Below are 18,374 nucleotides of genomic sequence, written 5' to 3'. Positions count from 1 at the left end.
GGTGAGAACCCTTTTGATTTCACAGTTTCTTCTTCAGAAGCTAGGCTGTCCAATTGAAACTTCCTGGTTTGAGAAGGTGTAATGGCTCCTAACACATCAAATCCGCTCCGATAGGAAATGGCCAAGGCTGGTCTGCTGAAAGGAAGAGAAGCTGTGAAAACCAAAAACCCTTTTTGGCCAAAATGCTGTGATCAAAATTATCGTGGTCTGTTCCTGTAGGAATTTGTTCAGAAGTAGATGAAAGGGGGGGAAAGACTTATCACTAAATTTCTGGAATTTTGAAGAGTGTCAACCGCTAGGGCTGGATCTCACAGATTTAGCAAATATTCCTGCCTGATGCAAACATATATTTCTGGTGCTCCCCAACATGCTGAAATCCCAGAAGCACTTCAGGGTGTAGCTCCCACTATAATATATATATATATTATACACAAAATGACAAAACATGCAAAAAACAAATGTGGTGAAACAAAAAATTATATATATATATATATATATATATATATATATATATATATATATATATATATATAAACAATTGCTGTGCAAAATGATCACATAAAATAAGGCAGCAAAAGTCCAATAAAGTCCAATGATAGTGCTGTTGGAAACCTCCACACAAGAACAGTGCTCCACTACCAACAAGGAACGGGTGCCGTGCGATGTACACTCCAAACAAATCCTAAAATGGCTAAAATGCCCGCTCACCTCCAATAAGTGATCCTACGGGTCAACACGCTTTTGGATCACACCAGGATCCTATGATATAGATCTCCTAAGTAGTCGATCTCCACATACACAGGGTTTCAATTATACCATATAAGACTTCCACTTCCTGGATCGATAGGCAGGTCTTACCATCTCCACCTTACTCACCGAGATATAGCCCAGCTCTCAGCAAAGACACTGATTTCCAGATGGACAGGACAAAATTTCCAGAAGCTCATAGCACTTCTGGCATCAACATTGCCTTTTCACTGACGTCACTTCCTTTAATGCCCACTCCGGTCACAAAATGTCTCCACTCAGCTTTATGGGGTACTATACCATAAAGTTGAGTGGTGACATATTGTGACCGAAGTGGGCTTTAAAGGAAGTGACGTCAGTGAAAAGGCAATGTTGATGTCGGAAGTGCTATGAGCTTCTGGAAATTTGTCCTGTCCTACTAAGACATCCTAAGACACGGAAGCTGCCAATCTTGGCGATGCTACAGGTGAAGTTGATTTGACTGGAACAGCAATTTTAATATCTGTGATCAGTTTCTTAAACACCCTAAAAAGGTAGGACAACATTTCTGCCTTTACTGAACCAAAGATGTTTGCTGAAAAAGGAGATGGATACCCTTTACGCAAACAGGCGACACATTTACAAAGCGGCTCTGTGTACTCCAAAGACCTCTTCATTCCACACTTGGTAATGGGCTTGGGTTCTTTAAGTGGCGTAGCCTGCCAAAGAAAAAACACAGGAGCCCTGGTAGTAAATATACACTTTCTCCACCATGTAGTGCTCACCCCACGATCAAACACGGCACTCCTGGATCAAACACGGCACTCTTGTTGTGCTCCAGACCGCTAGGCAACACTATCACCCAGAACTCTCTGTTCCATAATTCAAAAACTGTGGTCAACCCCATGTGCCTATCTATGTCCCGCTGATACTTGGTCCCCCCCCCCCCCCTCAAGCCTGTGCAGACCGCAAGTCCTAATTGTTCCCCTGGAGCTTGCACTAGCACTTGCATCCATGTGTAGTACCAGCTGGTCCTCCCTTCCACCCTGCGCCTTTAAGGGATTGAGACCACTTCCTCTCGGTGTGTGGTGATGACATCTTGCCCTGGATGTGACACACCAACATCTCCGGGTCAAGCAGCATCCGGTAGCAAAGAGATGTCCCCCTTCTGGAGTCGCCAAGGAGATTCCCATCCCAGTCTGCGCTCTGAGGATGGGGGAGCGGATCACCTCCCACCCACTGCCAAAGAGGGATCACCGTGGCCCAACCAACCTCCACTGCAAAAAACATCCAGTAAGGAACTGCTGACTCCCAAGCCCACAGTTTCTCATCCCCTTACCAGCGAAGATTAGTTTTCTTTCCAGACTTTGTTTCCCTCCTTTATTTTAACTTGGTGGTCCTGCCAGTAAAAAAACTTCCTTCCCTAGAGTGACATCACTCACAATACTGTATCTTTGAAGCAGTGTTGTCACCACAGGATAGGCATTCAAAAATTTTGGGTGTCCTGCAGCTAGGAAAAGCCAGGACGGGTCAGCACTGGGTGCTTGGTTTAGTAGAATTGACCGGACAATATAATGTCCTTATGCTGGCAGAAAGGGTCAGAAAATGTGCAGAGCTCAAGTCAGTGATGGACAGGAGGAGCCCATGACTGCAGGCCTTGCAAGGAGATGCATTGAACTGCTGAGACAGATCTGTATGAGCTGTGCTTTGCTTTTTGCACTCCTAGTTCGTCACACCCACGATCAGCAGATTGTGAGTGCTATGCAAGGCTCTTGGATTGCAGAATGTGTGTAAGCTGTCTTCTCATACCTCATAACTTCCAGGAAGCCTGAATGAACTAACAGCACTCTATAGCAGGGTTTTGCTCATGGGGACAGCTGCAGCAGTGCAATGCTACACCCTGAATATGGGTGTAACATGTAACATGTTAGAAGACGAACTTGTTCTTTAACCATGAAATTAAAAGCCTCTGGACCTAGCTACACAGGTGGTTTTATTCTCAAGATACCAAGTTTTTTATATTTAACCACTTACTCAGCAACACTTGTGTCTTGAAAATCGGGTGACTTCCAACAACTGTTAAAATATCTCATTAGCAAACCGTTAAATACATAGATGAAATGCATGTAAAGAAAGTGATTTGCAAAAGAATTTGTATTTCTGTCAATCAAGTTCTGAGATTTACACAGTTCTGCCATACAGCATAGCTGTAAGGGTAGAATATCTGTTTTTTCTGTGCTGCAGTTTTTTAGCACATACAGTTGTTGTCCCTCCTCCAGCCTGTGACTGAACAGTGAAAGGAAAAGCAGCATATTGATAAGCTCAACTCTGTTACTCTGCTCTCTTCTTATATCAGCATCTCTCTTGGTAGTGCATGAACTGTGCATCACACCTAGTAGGGTCATGTGCCGATTCTCCCTTCATCAGTCTGAACTCTAATGTACAAGGCATTGCAAGCAGCCAATACTAGGTCAAATACTTACATAATTTGAATGAAACTGAGGAATTTCAACTGTAAATTCCATATATCAGGAGTACAAGACACAGGCAAAGCATTCATAAATCCTAGGTTATAGGCTCGTACCTTTAGGTGATTGGACACTGGCAAAGCTTTCAAGGACACACCACCCGTATAAACTTACCCCACCTTATGAGCCTTCGGATTTGTAGCAAGCAATGCAGAACCGAGAGATGGAAGGGAGGGTTGTCCTATACTGTACTTCAACATATGGAAATTACAGACAAGTAAAAACTTTTCTTAATCATACAGTACGAGAAACAGGCAAAAGCTGCATCTGCAGAAGAATGCATATCCAGGTGTTATAACCTTGAAAAAAGTATGGACAGAGGACCAGGTGGCAGCTTTACACAGCTGGAATACAAAGGCCTAGTGCCAAAATGACAAGGAAATGCCCAACGACTGGGTGGAATGGGAGCATAAAAGCACAGGAGAAGATTTCTAATTGAGAGTGGAAGCTTTAGTGATCAGATTTCATGTACATCACGCAATGGTAGAATTGGAGCAGGGTGTCCCTTGCAACATCCTGAGGACAGGACAAATGGGGAATCTCTCTGATTGAAGCTGTGGCTTTAAAGGTAGACTCATGGCTCTGACTACATCTAGGCAATGAGGATAGATTTCCTTTGAATGCATTGGAGCAAAGCATAAGGATGGCAGGACTATGTCCTCACTGAGTTGGAATATTGATACCACCTTGGGAAGAAAGGATAGTCTTGGGCATAAGAAAATTGTGTTTGTGAAGTATGATGAATGGCTCCTTTCAGGAAAAAGATGCCAACTCAGACACGTCTGAGACATCATACCAACCAAAAAGGCCACTTTGCAGGAGAGGACGTGGAAAGGAATATCCCTGATGTGTTCAAAGGATGGTTTCTGCAGGACAGAGAAAACTAAGCTGAGATCCCAAGGAAACACAGTGTGCTGCAAGAAGGGCTTAATGCAAGAAACACATTGAAGTTTTTACAAGGACAATAGAAATCAGAGAATTAAAAACAGGTATCAGCACATTCTCTTTCAAAGTGCTTAAGACCAAGTTCCATCAAGACCTGATTATGGGAAGGCCAGAATGTGAGGCACAAAGTAATTTTTGGGGTTGAAGGGTCTCAGTTCACACTAGGAGAAAAAATGTCCAGGTACAACTGGAGACAGTCTTGTAGGTGACTTTCCAAGGTAGGAACAACAAAGGAACAACAAACTCAGAGACCCTGCTATCTTAAGACCTGGTTTCAACAGCTATGCTGTTAAAGCCATAAACTGAGAAGCTATATGTAATAGAGGGCCCTTAGATAGCACACTTGGCCTTTGGGGAAGAGAAGGGCCCATCTGACAGAAGTCGGAGTATAGGTCTACAGTATGCACCAGGTTCTTCTGGGCCAGTTTTGTGCAATAAAGGTGCAATCTTTTTGAGGAGAGGCAGCAGAATTTTAACTGGTGGGAACGTGTTGAATATTCTGAATGAAGACCAGGGAAACATCACGGCAGGGCTAGGGTTCGAGCTATAGGATCTTTGGTCCTAGGAACAAACTGATAAAATTCAGTCTAGTGGCTAGGATATATACATTCGCAGTATGAAAATTGACATATCAGACTGAAGATGTCTGGGTGAAGGGCCCATTCCCCTTGATCCAAGCCATGACAGCCAAGGTAGTCCATTTTCCAGTAGCACTCCTTGGATGATGATTGCAAAGATCACTGGACAGCGATAATGAAATAAGGCTAGCATCCCTTCAACGGTGCAGGATTCCTTGTGCCTCCTTGATTGATTTAGGCCATTGCATTGTCTGACTACACCCTTATTGGGTGCCCTTTAAGAAGGGGGGATCCAATATTATAGAGCCAGCTCAACTGCTCTGAGCTTCAGGATGTTAATGGGGAGCTTGGCTTCCACCAGGGACCATGTTCACTGTACTGTAAGAGACTGGAACATTCCTCACCAGCCTGAAAAGACCGGCATCTGTTCTCATTTTCCAGTGATAGGAAAGGAAAGACTGATTTGTCTGCAGACAATTGAATGGGAGAAGAGTCTTCCAGAAGAAGGCAGTGTACATAGTTTGTGATCTGAATGCCCCGAGTTCTGAGGACAAGAAGTGTGGCTAGGACCTTGGGAATACTCTTGGAGCAGAGAAAAAGGCATAGGGCAGTGTACAAAACTGGAAGTGATTTTCTGCAGCTGTAAACCACAGAAACTGCTGATGAGGTCGATAAATGGGAAAATGCATATAGGCATCTTGGGCATCTACAAACGCAATATATTACCATAGTCTCAAAGAGGCAACTTGGCAACCCTCGTGGGGTCCATGAAAAACTTTGCAATCTGAAGGTATTTACCGATTTTAAGCCCAGAAAGAGCCCCAATGGACTTTGGTACTGTGAACAGGTTTGAATAAAACCTTTTAAACCTGCCTTCTAGATGTACTAGAATAACTACTCCCTGGAACATGAGATGCCTTTCGTTGAGCATTTTATAGTCACTTTGAAAAAAAGCAGTGAGGGGGTAGGGTTTTGAACTCTATTTTGTACCCTTCTTAAGAAACTAATTGAACCCACAGGTCTGAGACATCTAGCATTCAGAGAAGGGCACACTAAAAAAGCTCAACCCATACTTTGGAGTGAGGACACCCCTCCATTGAAAAGAAGGACTTTTGGTTATACTAACTAGGCTTTGTGGTACAAGTCTTGTGCTGAAAGGAAGTAATGAACTTAGGTTTTGAAGTTGAAGCCTGGATAGGGCAGGTAAGGGTTGTGTTTCACGAAGGTACAGGTTCCTGGGGAGGGGGAAGGTTGGGATCTTTCGCTATAAGAGTAAAACCTTCCCTCCTGTGATATTCTTATTTGGTCAAGTAGCTCTCCAAATAAATGTCCTTCCTGTAAAAAGCATACTTGAAAACAAGGTCATGGTTGGTTGTTCATCGCTCTGAGTTAGCTGCAGTTTGACTATACTGAATTTACAGCAAAACCTGGCTGCAGGGCTGGGCCTGCAAATATTAAGAGCCTTCAAGAGTATCTCAAACATTATCTTCAGAATCTTTGCAAGAAGGAACATCTTTAGTAAGAACAGTGAGATGTTTATTCAAGTCTGAGAAGGCAGGAACAACGGTGATAGATGATTTCTTTATGAACTTTTTTTCCACTAGAGTTCAGTAAAGATTGTGGAGTGAAAAGCCTTTCTGGTGTGATCCAATAATCACAGATTAGACAAAACAGCAACTTGGGAGAGAAAAATCTTCCACTGCTTCCTTCAATAGTGCCTCAGTGTCCTTTCTGTGTCTGCTTGTCTAGGGCAGGAATTTTGAGTTCCAACTCCAGTGCAATTCAAAGATAAAATAACAAAGAAAAGCTAAAAATTAGGTGGGTAAGCCAAGCGTAATTTCTCAGTAAAGGAGAAGAGGTCTACCACATAACACTAACAAAAAACCAGGTGCCCAGTGGGTATGTCCTCAAAAGCTTATCCAGTGTCCAATTACCTGAATGCACAAGCCTATAACCCAGCATCTATGAATACTATGCCTTTGTTGTGTATGATGAAGATGAATGCATTTAATTATGTATTAATAAGTACAGAGTTGAACTAAGGTACAGTACTGTGCAAGTGTCTTAGGTTGAGAAAATACTTTAAAATTAATAAAGGTTTCAAAAATAAAAAAAAAAGTGTTGATAGTTTAAAAGACGAGAGATCCAAATCAAAATTTGGTGTGGGCACCCTTTGCCTTCAAAACAGAATCAATTCTTCTAAGTACACTTGCACACAGTTTTTGAAGGAACACAGCAGGTAGGTTGTTCCAAACATCTCAAGAAATAACCAAAAATCATCTGCCTCGAATCCTTCTGTTTCTTCAAGCAAACCTAGAGAGACCAAATGAGATCAGGACTCTGTGGGAGCAAAACCATCACTTCCAGGTCTCCTTGTTGTTCTGTACACTGAAGATCGTTCTTAATGATGTTGAGTGCATATTTGGGGTCATCATCCTACTGCAGAATAGATTTGGGGGGGATAAGTATCTACTAACATTTCTCAGTATTGAGGGCACCATTGATTCTGACCAAATCTCACACTCTATTTGAAGAAATGCAGCCTCAAACTTGTAAGGAACCTCCACCATGCTTCACTGTTGCCTGCAAGCACTCATTGTACCACTCTATAAGCCCTTCGTGAACAAACTGCTTCCTACTACAGCCAAATATTTGAAATTCCAGAGCACCTGCTGCCATTTTTCTGACCCCAGTTCTTATGTTTTCGTGCATAGGACATAGAAACAAGGCTAAGCAATTCAACTATGCATGGAAACATAGGAACTGGAGTGCAGAAAAATGGTAGCAGGTACTCTGGACTGATGTATTAAAATTTCAGATATTTCTCTGCATCAGGAGGCAGTTTGTTTGTGAAGAGCTGTAAAGCTTTACAGTAATGAGTGTTAGCAAGCAAAAGTTTGGGGCTGCATTTCTACAAATGGAGTTGGAGAGTTGGTCAGAATCAATTGTGTCCTCAATGCTGAGAAATACAGGAAGATATTTAGCCATCATGCCGTAAAATCAGGAAGGCGTGATTGGCCCCAAATTTATTTTGCAGCAGAACAACGACCCCGAACATGCAGCCAAAGTCATTAGGAACCATCCTCAGTGTACAGAAAAACAAGGAGTTCTGGAAGTGATTGTTTGGGTCCACAGAGAGCCCTGATCTCGTCATAGGGTCTGTGTGGGATTACATGAAAAGACAGAAGGATTTGAGGCAACCTACATCCACAGATGGTCTGTGGTTAGTTCTCCAAGATAATTGGAACAACCTACCTGCCAGGTTCCTTCAAAAACTGTGTGCAAGTGTACCTAGATGATGTTTTATAAATAATTATATTTTTCAGGTAAACTGTGGTCTCAACAAATATGGATTCAAATTGGATTTCACTTCTGTTCATTTACTTTCCATTTTTGGTAATTGATAAAAATACACTATTAACACTTCTAATTCTGAAAGCATCCTTTCATACATGCTTTTAAGTTTTGCACTGTACTGCATGTTATTGAAATCTGCATGAAATTGGGCTCAAATTTCTATTAAATAGATATTCTACAAACTACAATGTCAACTCATCACTACAAGACAAAGCAAACAGTGCAAGAAATATAACTACATGAATACCTAGTTAAGCAAAAAAAACATTTCAAAATGTGGAAAATCCTTTAAAAACAAAATTAAATATTTTGTCTGCAGTTTGAATGCATTGAAAAAAGTTACGCAAGCTAGAGATTAAACAGTTACCTTTTACAATAGAAGGATTACTCGATTCACTGGCCAGTCTGCTGCACTCATCCTCTTCTGGTCCACTGTCAAACTGTGCCTCTATAATGAGATCTGGGCTCCCAGCATCATTTGTGTCATTATGCCCAGCTGTAGCTTCTGGTTTTATTACCTGCATCCATAAAGACAAAATGGATAATTAAACTGCCCACACACAAAAAGCAGTGCAGTATGCTTAAAGTGCAAGTTAGGGTAAAATATAAAAAAAACCTTTGCAGTACATCTCTGCAATATATTGCATGTACAGTCCCTGTGTTTTATTCCTTTAGGCTTCCTTTAGACAGCCACAAGAGGGTTGTAAAGTGTACAGTTGGGTGTATTTCTGTGCCCAAGAGTGACAGGCGAGTCTTAAAGCCATATACTGTATAGCTAGCCTGTACAAATTGACAGGCTGACTGAAGCTGAGATGCATGGGCATGTATGCAAATCATTGTTTTCATGCATACTGTGACAGAGGGTCTGTATTCAGGCCAGTGCAATTCGCAATGTGCATATAAACAATAGGATTTGTGTATATATACGCATACAGCTGCAGCTTGAGCCCACTTGTTACTGGCTGACTGTACAATCCACCTGTCACTCCTGCACAGGGAAAAACACCTGAGTGTTTTTTGTTTTTTGTTTTAAATCAACGAAGAGGTTTATGCTTGCCTGCTCTGTGCAATGGATTGCACAGAGCGACTCCAAACATACCCTTCTCGGGTACCTCGCCAGCCCTGCTGGTTCCTCCTCCTTGGTGATACGCCATAGTTAACCAGTTCCTAACATTTACTGGAGATGTGAAAGGGAAGGAGACTCCTTGATACACATTTGGTAGCATAGCCCTGCCTTACAAAAGTTTTGGACAGAGATTTATAGGATTATCTCACAGGTCACTACCTATAATCTTGACTTCCCCCTACTTCAATATTTGCTTATTCACACATCTTACAACACCAATTCTAAAAAATAAAAAAAAGCTGGGACACAGTGTAAAATCTATATAAAAACAGGACAAAATACTTTCCCATTGGTGCCTAGCCCCATCAAGACTTGCATAAAATTTACCCTGACACTCACTTTGCCCCTGTACTATAGAAGATACAGACAGGAAGGAACCATTTATAATGTGTTGTAGTCTAGCCTGAAGGTCCAACCTTTTTGGATTAGCATTTTCACTCTTATCTGCTCCATGACTGGAGTCAACATACCTAAACATGCCAAGACGGCACTTTTCAGTAACATTCCACACGAGATCCTCAAACACTAACTAGTCCTCATTTTTATTCATCCTCTTAGCAGCAAGATAGCTATACCTTAGACATGGGAAAACTCCAATGAGGAAAAAAAAAAAAAAAAAAACCCGACAGCGCTGGCCAACTAGGATTCATCTCTCAATGAGGCGTTGCAGCCCTCTAAAACATCCACTGGGTGGTGGTATCACATCTAGACAGAGGAAGAGAGCGCACATCCACCATAGTGTAATCCAATTTATTTATAAAAGCAATAAAATAAATTCTCAATATGTACACTCTGAGAATATGAGAATGAGGCATGTAACTGAACTCCACATTCGCTCCTGAGTGGCCACTGTAAGGTCTCAATACGTGAAGATTCCCGGTGATCCCCCAAGGAGTCAGCTAGGAATTTAGATGCATACAGCCCACCACGATGAACTTGCTGTGGCCATAATGTGCCCGGTGTACTGCGCATCTGCCTGGTCCAGCCAGTGCTGCGCACCAGTGAATTCCTCCGTCGGCACGATAACAGGAGAGAGGGAGGACCTGAATGGGAGTTACTATGATGACGCGTTTCAGAGGCGTGGCTTCCTTTACCAAGTCGCACCCACTGGGGAAGGCCAAACTATATATCGGCGAGGGAAGAGGAGACATCCCTCTCTCCTTAAGATCTTAAAGGGGCCACTCCACAATACAACTGCTTTAATAACATGTGGAAGCCCGTTGCAAAATTAATGCCACAATGGCCATAGACATATAGAAAAGCAATACAATATATATATATATATATATATATATAAATTAAAATAGACTATAAACAAGAAATTAAAAAATTATACATGAATCTCTATTGTTTGGTTATAGGTAAAAGATGAACTCAGCATTGCTCTATGCCAACACTAGATATAATATTAGGTTGGTATTATGGTAAAAAGGGGGGTGGGGGTAGACATTGGGCTATCTAGTATGCCCAACTTGAATATATATATATATATATATATATATATATATATATATATATATATATATATATATCTATCACATTATACTGAAATTAGCCCCTATACGATAATGACATGAGGTAATACTAATTTGGTGGCATATTAGAAGATGTGTCGGTGATGGACTCTGGCTGACGTTTCTCACCTGGGAGAAACCCCCACAAAAGCCATAAAATGATATTGCACAATACTTAAAGTATTACTAAACCCAGGACCCTGCATTCACTATATTTGGTCTCCCACAGTACACAGAACATGGAAATGCAATTTAGTAAATATAAACTGCTGATTCCTTTTCTTGTCAGTAGTTAGAGCAGTCTTGTGACTTCAGCTAAGCACTGGTTAAAGCTTGTAGGAGGAGTTTTTTCTGCTTGAGGATGCGGAACCCCTGACCTCTACCTTTATCGGCCCTGTGCTGATCACATGCACTCCCAAGAATAAAAAAAAAAAAAACCTCTATAGCAGATGAAACTGAGCATGTGCAGAAGAGCACAGTTTCAGTCTGTCTTATCAGCATGGACATTTGAACAAGAGAAGGGGCAGAGAAGTTGGGATCAAACATATTTACACACTGCAGAGAATTAACCCCTTAGGTTCCACAGTGAGTATAACAAGCATGCTTTAATGCATATACAGTATTACAAAACAGTGAATGAGGTAAATGTAGAAATATGCCTATTTTATTGCTTAATTGCAAGCGCAGTCACCGTAACCAAACCGCAACTTATGAAAACTGCCCAAAGAAAAAGGGCAAAACCGTAGTTACTATGGTGGCAGATATCATATGAGCTGGAGATTCTAAGAAATCAATCCTTGATACCAAGTATCTTAAAACATCAAGTTTATTAGTATTGATACTTTGAAAGTGAAATTACGGTGTGGACTAGGACAATTTACATTGTGAGTTCAATCTGTGTAAACATGAATGCACAACACAGACATGACATTCAAAAATAAAAATCTACGTCTGGACGCTTGCTAATATACTCATATATAAAGCAGCATACCGCAGCAATATGCTGTCTAAGAGTATAAAACATACAGATCAAGGTAGCCCTTGTATGAGTCTGGGATCCCATAAGGCCTAAAACCATAAAAAGGTACATTAATTCAAAGCTCAATAAGCATTAAATGGCATGAAACAATTTCCGCTATGGGCCGAGCCCTGTGTGAGTCAGTGAGGCATATAGGTAACCTGATGTCAAGTAAAGAGTTAAGTCCCATTCAATACGTAAGCAAGCCTCTAATTAGAACAAATGTCCCCGGTTATCCGTTGGCTGATAATAAAAGCCACATTTGGCATGTAAAGCATTCAAGTAAAGTACTATGAATAGCATGGAGGTAGAGACATAGAATGCAGCAATAAAGTTATAAAGAATATATTTTGCGGAACACGTGATTCCAAGAATGTAGGAAATGCGGTTTACACTGGACTTTTCGCTCCAAGTTTCTTCAGGTCACATGAACCTATACTGTAAAAAGGAGGAGAGTCCCAGTGTCTCCAGTTGTGTGCAACTCAGCAAGATGCAGCTCATACATTACCGCCACTTCACTGCCACTCCACTCAGCCTGTTGTCACTTCGAGTCATGAAGTAAAATAAGTGCTGCTATGGACTGATGGTACAGGCCAAGTTGGTCTCCATAGGTTGGAATTGCTGCCACTGGCTGAACCATGCGGGTACCGTGTCCATCCGTGCTTCAGATTCGGTAACCGGGTGCTGTTACAGCGGTAATAGGTGCCGACTCAGTGGGTTCGCAGATGGTAAGATGGCATCAATGGACGTGTGTATTAAGTCAACGCGTTTCTCTGAGTAATAGCATAGCTTCGTCTAAGTCGGGCGGTGTTCAGGTGGTCCCTTTTATCTACATTTACTCCACCTATAAACCCCCCCTTAGTGAATTAAAGGAAATAAAGAGGATAATCAGGAATACGACTAATATAACCTACTCACAACCTGATCTACTAGCTTATTTTTCTAAGAAAACTTGTACAGTCATTTCAACATTAAGCCCCAATGGTATTAAGGCCTGTAACTTATAAATCTAACTATTCTCCTTTTGTAACAAAATGTGGTCAAAGTCGCCTCGTCTTTGGGGGATCCTGAGCACATAGATGCCTTTTACTTTCAAACCAGTCAATTTACCCTTATGATAAAGAGCAAAATGTCTAGCTAACGGTTTTTCAGGGTTCTCTTCTCTTATTTCTTTCATAGGTTCACCTATTTGGACTTTCAAGGGGAGTATTCCATTCTTTGTCCAGTTTGGGTGATGGCTATCTGCCTGCAATAACATGTTTGCAGACGTCTCTTTCCTAAAGGTATGCATCTCCGACTTTGTCTTTTACGTTAATGCAGAGATCCAGAAATTAAATTTCGGATTTCACTAAAGGAATAGGTTAGCCTGATGTTTGGCTCTTTAATATTTAATAATGCAATGAATGTATGCAGTTCGTCTAAAGAGCCATTCCAAATCAAGAGCACATCGCCTATGTACCTTAACCACATTTTTACGTGGTTTTTAACCATTGAAAAAATACTTAATTTTCTGCCCAGCATTTCAGATGGAGGCATGTATAGGCAGGTGCCCACGCTGACCCCATAGAGATGCCCGTAATTTGTTAGTATTTACTAGGAATGTAAAAAAGTTGTTCTCCAAAGCAAAGGCCAGAAGTTCCAGAATAAATTGTTCTGTGGTGCTAGATGGGGGTAATTCAATGACAGATGATTTTACCACCTCTAATCCGCATTTATGTGGTATTGAGGTATAGAGTGACTCTACGTCAACCCCTACCAACCAATTACCCATCTCTATTTTAAGTTAATTGATTTTAAGGAGTACATCCCTAGTGTCCTGCACGCAAGATCTTAATATGACTACCATATCTTTGAGCAAGGAGTCCAAATAACGGCCAATCCTTTCCAGGGGACCGCCTACTGCTGAAACAATAGGCCTCCCTGGTGGATTTTCATGATTTTTATGTACCTTTGGTAGTATATAAAAAGTTGGTATATTGTACTCAATGATCTGAAGGCAGTCAAATTCACGTTTAGTTAACAACCCTTCTTTAGACTATTTTAATTTTTCATTAAGACAGCTAATTTTGGAAATGGATTATGATCGAGAAGCAAATAAGTAGTTTCATCACCTAGTTGCCGTTTTACTTCCTTTTCATAAGCGCCCTCATCTAGTAGTACAATATTTTTCCCCTTATCACTCTTTTTAATTACTACTTCCTTTGCTTCTTTTAGTGCTCTTCCTTCGTTTGATTATCCAAGCCTTACCAACTCCAGTCTGTCTCTCAGATCTCTCTGTACCTGTTCAAGAAAAAGGTTGATTCTTTTATTTTTACATAACGAGGAAACTTTGACCGCATTTTGTTACAAAAGGAGAAAAGTTTAATCTACAAGTTACAGGCCTTAATACCATTGAGGCTTAATGTTAAAATGAATCTACAAGTTTTCTTGGAAAAAAGCTAGCTAGTAGATCCGGTTGTGAGGTTATATTAGTCATGTTCCTGATTATGCTCGCTACTTAAATACTCCCTTAAGTATGCTGGGATTCAGATAATATAGGTATGCTGTAACATAGTATCCTGTAAGCTATGACATTGGCCCTAATCCAGGCTTTAAAACGGAGTTCCACCCAAAAGGGGAAGTTGCGCTTTAAAGATCGCCCCCCCCCACTCCCCAGTAAGGATTGGTACCTTTGGGGAGCGGGGTGGTAATTTGACAGGTACCCGCTCCCATGTCAATCACCTAGGCCGGGGGTAGCGAACCTGCGGCTCTCCAGCTGTTGCAGGACTACAAGTTCCATCATGTCTCTGCAAGTCATAGCTGTAACTGTCAGTTTTGGAATGTTGCAATGCCTCATGGGAAATGTAGTTCCACAACGGCTAGAGAGCCTCAGGTTGCCTACCCCTGGCCTAAGCGGTCAGAAATGGAAGTTGTCCTCCTACCGTCCCTCCCCAAAGTGTTGTGGGACACGTGACAGGTCCCAGAAGACGATGGGGCCATTCAGGAAGCGCAGCGCTACTCACGTATGCACAATGGGCACCCGGCTGTGAAGCTGCAAGCTGTTCCAGCCGGGTGCCCACACTGAAGATGCTGGAGCCTGGAATACAGGACGGCCGGTGAAACTGACTGCGGCGGGGGGCAACACGGGCTCGTGGGACAGGTAAGTGGCTGGTTTTTTTTTAAAAGTCAGTAGCTACAGTTTTTGTAGCTGCTGACATTTTTTTACTGAGTGAGTGGAACGCCGCTTTAATGAAACAAATGGTATAAACATGACACTTTCCCTTTAATTCACTAAGGGGGGGGGGTTTATAGGTGGAGTAAATGTAGATAAAAGGGACCACCTGAACACCGCCCGATAGCCAGATGAAGCTACACTATTATGCAGCGAAACGCGTTGACATCATATGCACGTCCAGTGACCCATCTTCCCATCTGGGAACCCACTGAGTCGGCACCAATTGCCGCTGTGACGGCACCCGGTTACCGAATCTGAAGCACGGAGGGACATGGCCCCCACTTGGTTCAGCCAGTAGCTGCAATCGTTAGGAGCAGAAGCGTTTACTTTGGGTTGTTCTTTGGTGGAAAAAAAAAAACAAGGTTCTATCCACCTGGATATACAAAGTAATTATGATTTGTACAGTTTTACTGTACTATAAAATAAATTGAACATTCTGTATATAATGTATGTATATAAATATATATATATATATATATATATATATTAATATATTCTACTTTGTATGCTTTGCCTATGTATTGCACACTGCACTCATTGTGCACACGGTACTAAATGTTTTGATTACATGTTTGCATTTGAGACCTAATTAAAATTAACCTGCCTATGTAACAGTCCTTATTACCATTCAAGTACAATTGTAATAATTACGGTGTACTGAAGCACGCGCCAAATAAGCAGAACAGTTAATTAAAATATTGGCTATCTTTTTGTGTGTCTGTTGCCTAATGCAGTAGTTATTCATTAAGAACCACTAATCAATACGAGGAGGCAGGGCCCCTTCAAGCATTACTCTACCTCTTCCCCCATTTATTTTACTGCATGCCTGTCAAAACTGGTTCTCCAAAATATTACTGTATCTGTTCTTTTATTGTCTAAGCATTTTACTAACCCTCCTCTCTTCAGTAGCATTTGCAACATTTATTAAGGTTTCCTTTCCCCAGTGACATTCTCTCTCTGATTGTCTTATCTTCACCCCCCTTCCCCATTTACCCCCTTTTCTCCATTTCCTAGTGTGTATAAAGCATAACAATATTATTGTCTATTGTATTTAGAGAATTTTATTTTCTTTGTACAAAATGTTTAAATTTGTGAGGGGGAAAAAAAAAAAATATGTGGAGCAGGATAGCGGACCAGCCTCTGGGCCAGGGAATCCAGACAAATTGGGAAGGATCCACAGAAATTTTGCCATGGAAAGTCTCCAAAGCATCTGCTGCGAATGCACGAGTATCCCTGGGTCTAGTAACCATCCAGTTTGTTGTTGAATCTGCATGCCAGAAGATCCACATCTGGCCTCACCAGCTTGTGGCAAAACTCTTAGCGCACATCTGAGTGTACAGTCAAATCCTCCAGAGAAGCTCATGCTTGAGAAAATTCATCTGCCAAATTACCACATCTAGGATGTCAATGGCAGATGTGCAGTTCTGTCCAAGAATTATGTTCGCTTCCCTTTGAGCATGATGATTTTTGGTACCTCCTTGATTAAGAACATTGTTGTAGCACTATGACTTTATTCTAGTTGGGTGACCTAGCAGGTGAGATGTCCAACACTGAAGGGTTAGCCCAGCAGTCTAGCTTCCTTTTCAGTTTTCAGATAAAGAATAGTCCAAACATTCCGATTTGCTTTGGGAAAAGGTTTAAAATGAAATATTGAGAGTCCCTTGATCAGGTCACGGGTAATGACCCACTGAGAAAGGTGTTAGCAGCAGCAAAGAAGTTCTACCTGTTTTTCAAGGGAGGAAGGCAAATTCAATAGCATGAAGAGAGGGGTCAGCGGAATCCAGAACTCCAGTCTTTAGCCGCTGAAAAGACTCTCTGGACCCAAAAAAAATTTAATTTATTCTAACCAGAAAGCCAAAAAAGCTGGTGGACCTTTGTCCAAAATCAATAAAAGTGACTGGAATTCGGATATAAAAGACAAGAGGATTAGAACCTCAGTTTTTTTGGTGGTTGTGCCCTCTGGGGAGAGCTAACCTCTATACATGCCATGGGGACCATTGTCTTGGTGAGAGAAATCTACAATTCAAAATGTATGAAAAAAAAACGGTTAATGGATGGCAAATTTCAATTGTCAAAAAGCCATTAGTGATCTTATGTATATGATGTTCAACTATGGCCAGTCTGATTATTATTATTATACAGGATTTATATAGCCAACAGTTTGCTCAGCGCTTTACAATATAAAGGGAAACAATACAGCAACAATACAGTTCAATACAAGAGGGTTAGAAGAGCCCTGCTCCTTGGAGCTTACAGTCTAAGAAGGAGGGGCTGGTGGTACAAAAGATAACTGTGCGGGATGAACTGATAGGAGAAATAGAAGATTTGGTTATTAGCTGAATGCAGGATAAGCTTCCCTGAAGAGAGAGGTTTTCAGAGATCGTCTAAAAGTGGGCAGAGTAGGCGATAGTCAGATAGATTGGGGTAGAGAGTTACAGAGGATAGGGGAGGCTCTGGAGAAGTCCTGGAGACGAGCATGAGAGGAGGAGACAAGGGAGCTAGAGAGCAGGAGGTTGTGGGAGCAGCAGGGAGGACTGTTTGGGTGATATAATTTGGGGCAGAGTTATAAATGGCTTTATATGTTAATGTTTTGAATTTTATTTGTTCGGCAATGGGAAGCCAGTGAAGGGAATGGCAGAGAGGGATTGCAGATATGGAACGGTTGTAAGGTGGATGAGTCTGGCAGCAGCATTCATGATAAACTAAAGAGGAGATAGCCTGCGATGAGGTAGGCAAATGAGGAAGGAGTTTCAATAGTCAAGGTGAGAGATAACAAGGGAGTGAATAAGTTGCTTCATGGTTTCAGTGGTTAAAAATGGGCGTATCTTGGAGATGTTGCATTGGTGAAGTCTACAAGATTTGGACAGTGATTGGATTTGGAGCTGAAAGGACAGATGGGAGTCCAGAATTACACCTAGTACCTTGGCATGAGGGGAGGGACCAATGGTTGTATTATTGATCTTGATGGAGAAGTTATTGGGGGGGGGGCTACGGGCTGGAGGGAATAGTATGAGCTTCGTTATAGAAAGATTTAGTTTGAGGATTATAACCATTTTAAGCCTAGAAAATGTAAAACTTTTTTTTTTCCCAATATAAAGGGTGTCCCTGAAGTCTGGACACAGGCAAAATGCATGTCGAGAAAAATAGTTGGTGATATTTCCTGTGTCCAGACGTTAGGGACACCCTGTAGAGGCACACCGATTGTATGACATAAGTTATGCAAACATATACCTTTCCACCTGTTTAGATTTTCCTAAATTCTGTGTACCAAAAAAAAAAAAAAAAAAAAGTATGGAATCGCCACTCTTGGAAAATGTTGTGCAGGAAAAAAAAACTAATCACAGACAAAAAAAAAAAAAGAAAAAACT

General features: G+C 41.4%; 1 protein-coding gene across 4 annotated transcripts in view; it reads right to left on the bottom strand.

The window, feature by feature from the left end:
* The window catches only part of DIS3L2 (DIS3 like 3'-5' exoribonuclease 2), a 746,747-nt gene that overhangs the window by 445,280 nt on the left and 283,093 nt on the right, over positions 1-18,374 (bottom strand). For all 4 annotated transcript variants that reach the window (XM_089680086.1, XM_089680087.1, XM_089680085.1 and 1 more), the window contains one exon: positions 8,502-8,652. In XM_089680086.1, coding sequence (XP_089536212.1) covers positions 8,502-8,652 — 151 coding nt within the window. The remainder of the gene's footprint in view (positions 1-8,501; positions 8,653-18,374) is intronic.

The sequence above is a fragment of the Staurois parvus genome, unplaced genomic scaffold (genome assembly GCF_062004578.1).
Source record: "Staurois parvus isolate SC_StPar_1 unplaced genomic scaffold, SC_StPar_1.0 ptg000235l, whole genome shotgun sequence".
NCBI classification, from domain to species: Eukaryota; Metazoa; Chordata; class Amphibia; order Anura; family Ranidae; genus Staurois; species Staurois parvus.
Note: the sequence above shows the minus strand (reverse complement) of the source record. Positions and strands in the feature narration are given on the sequence as shown.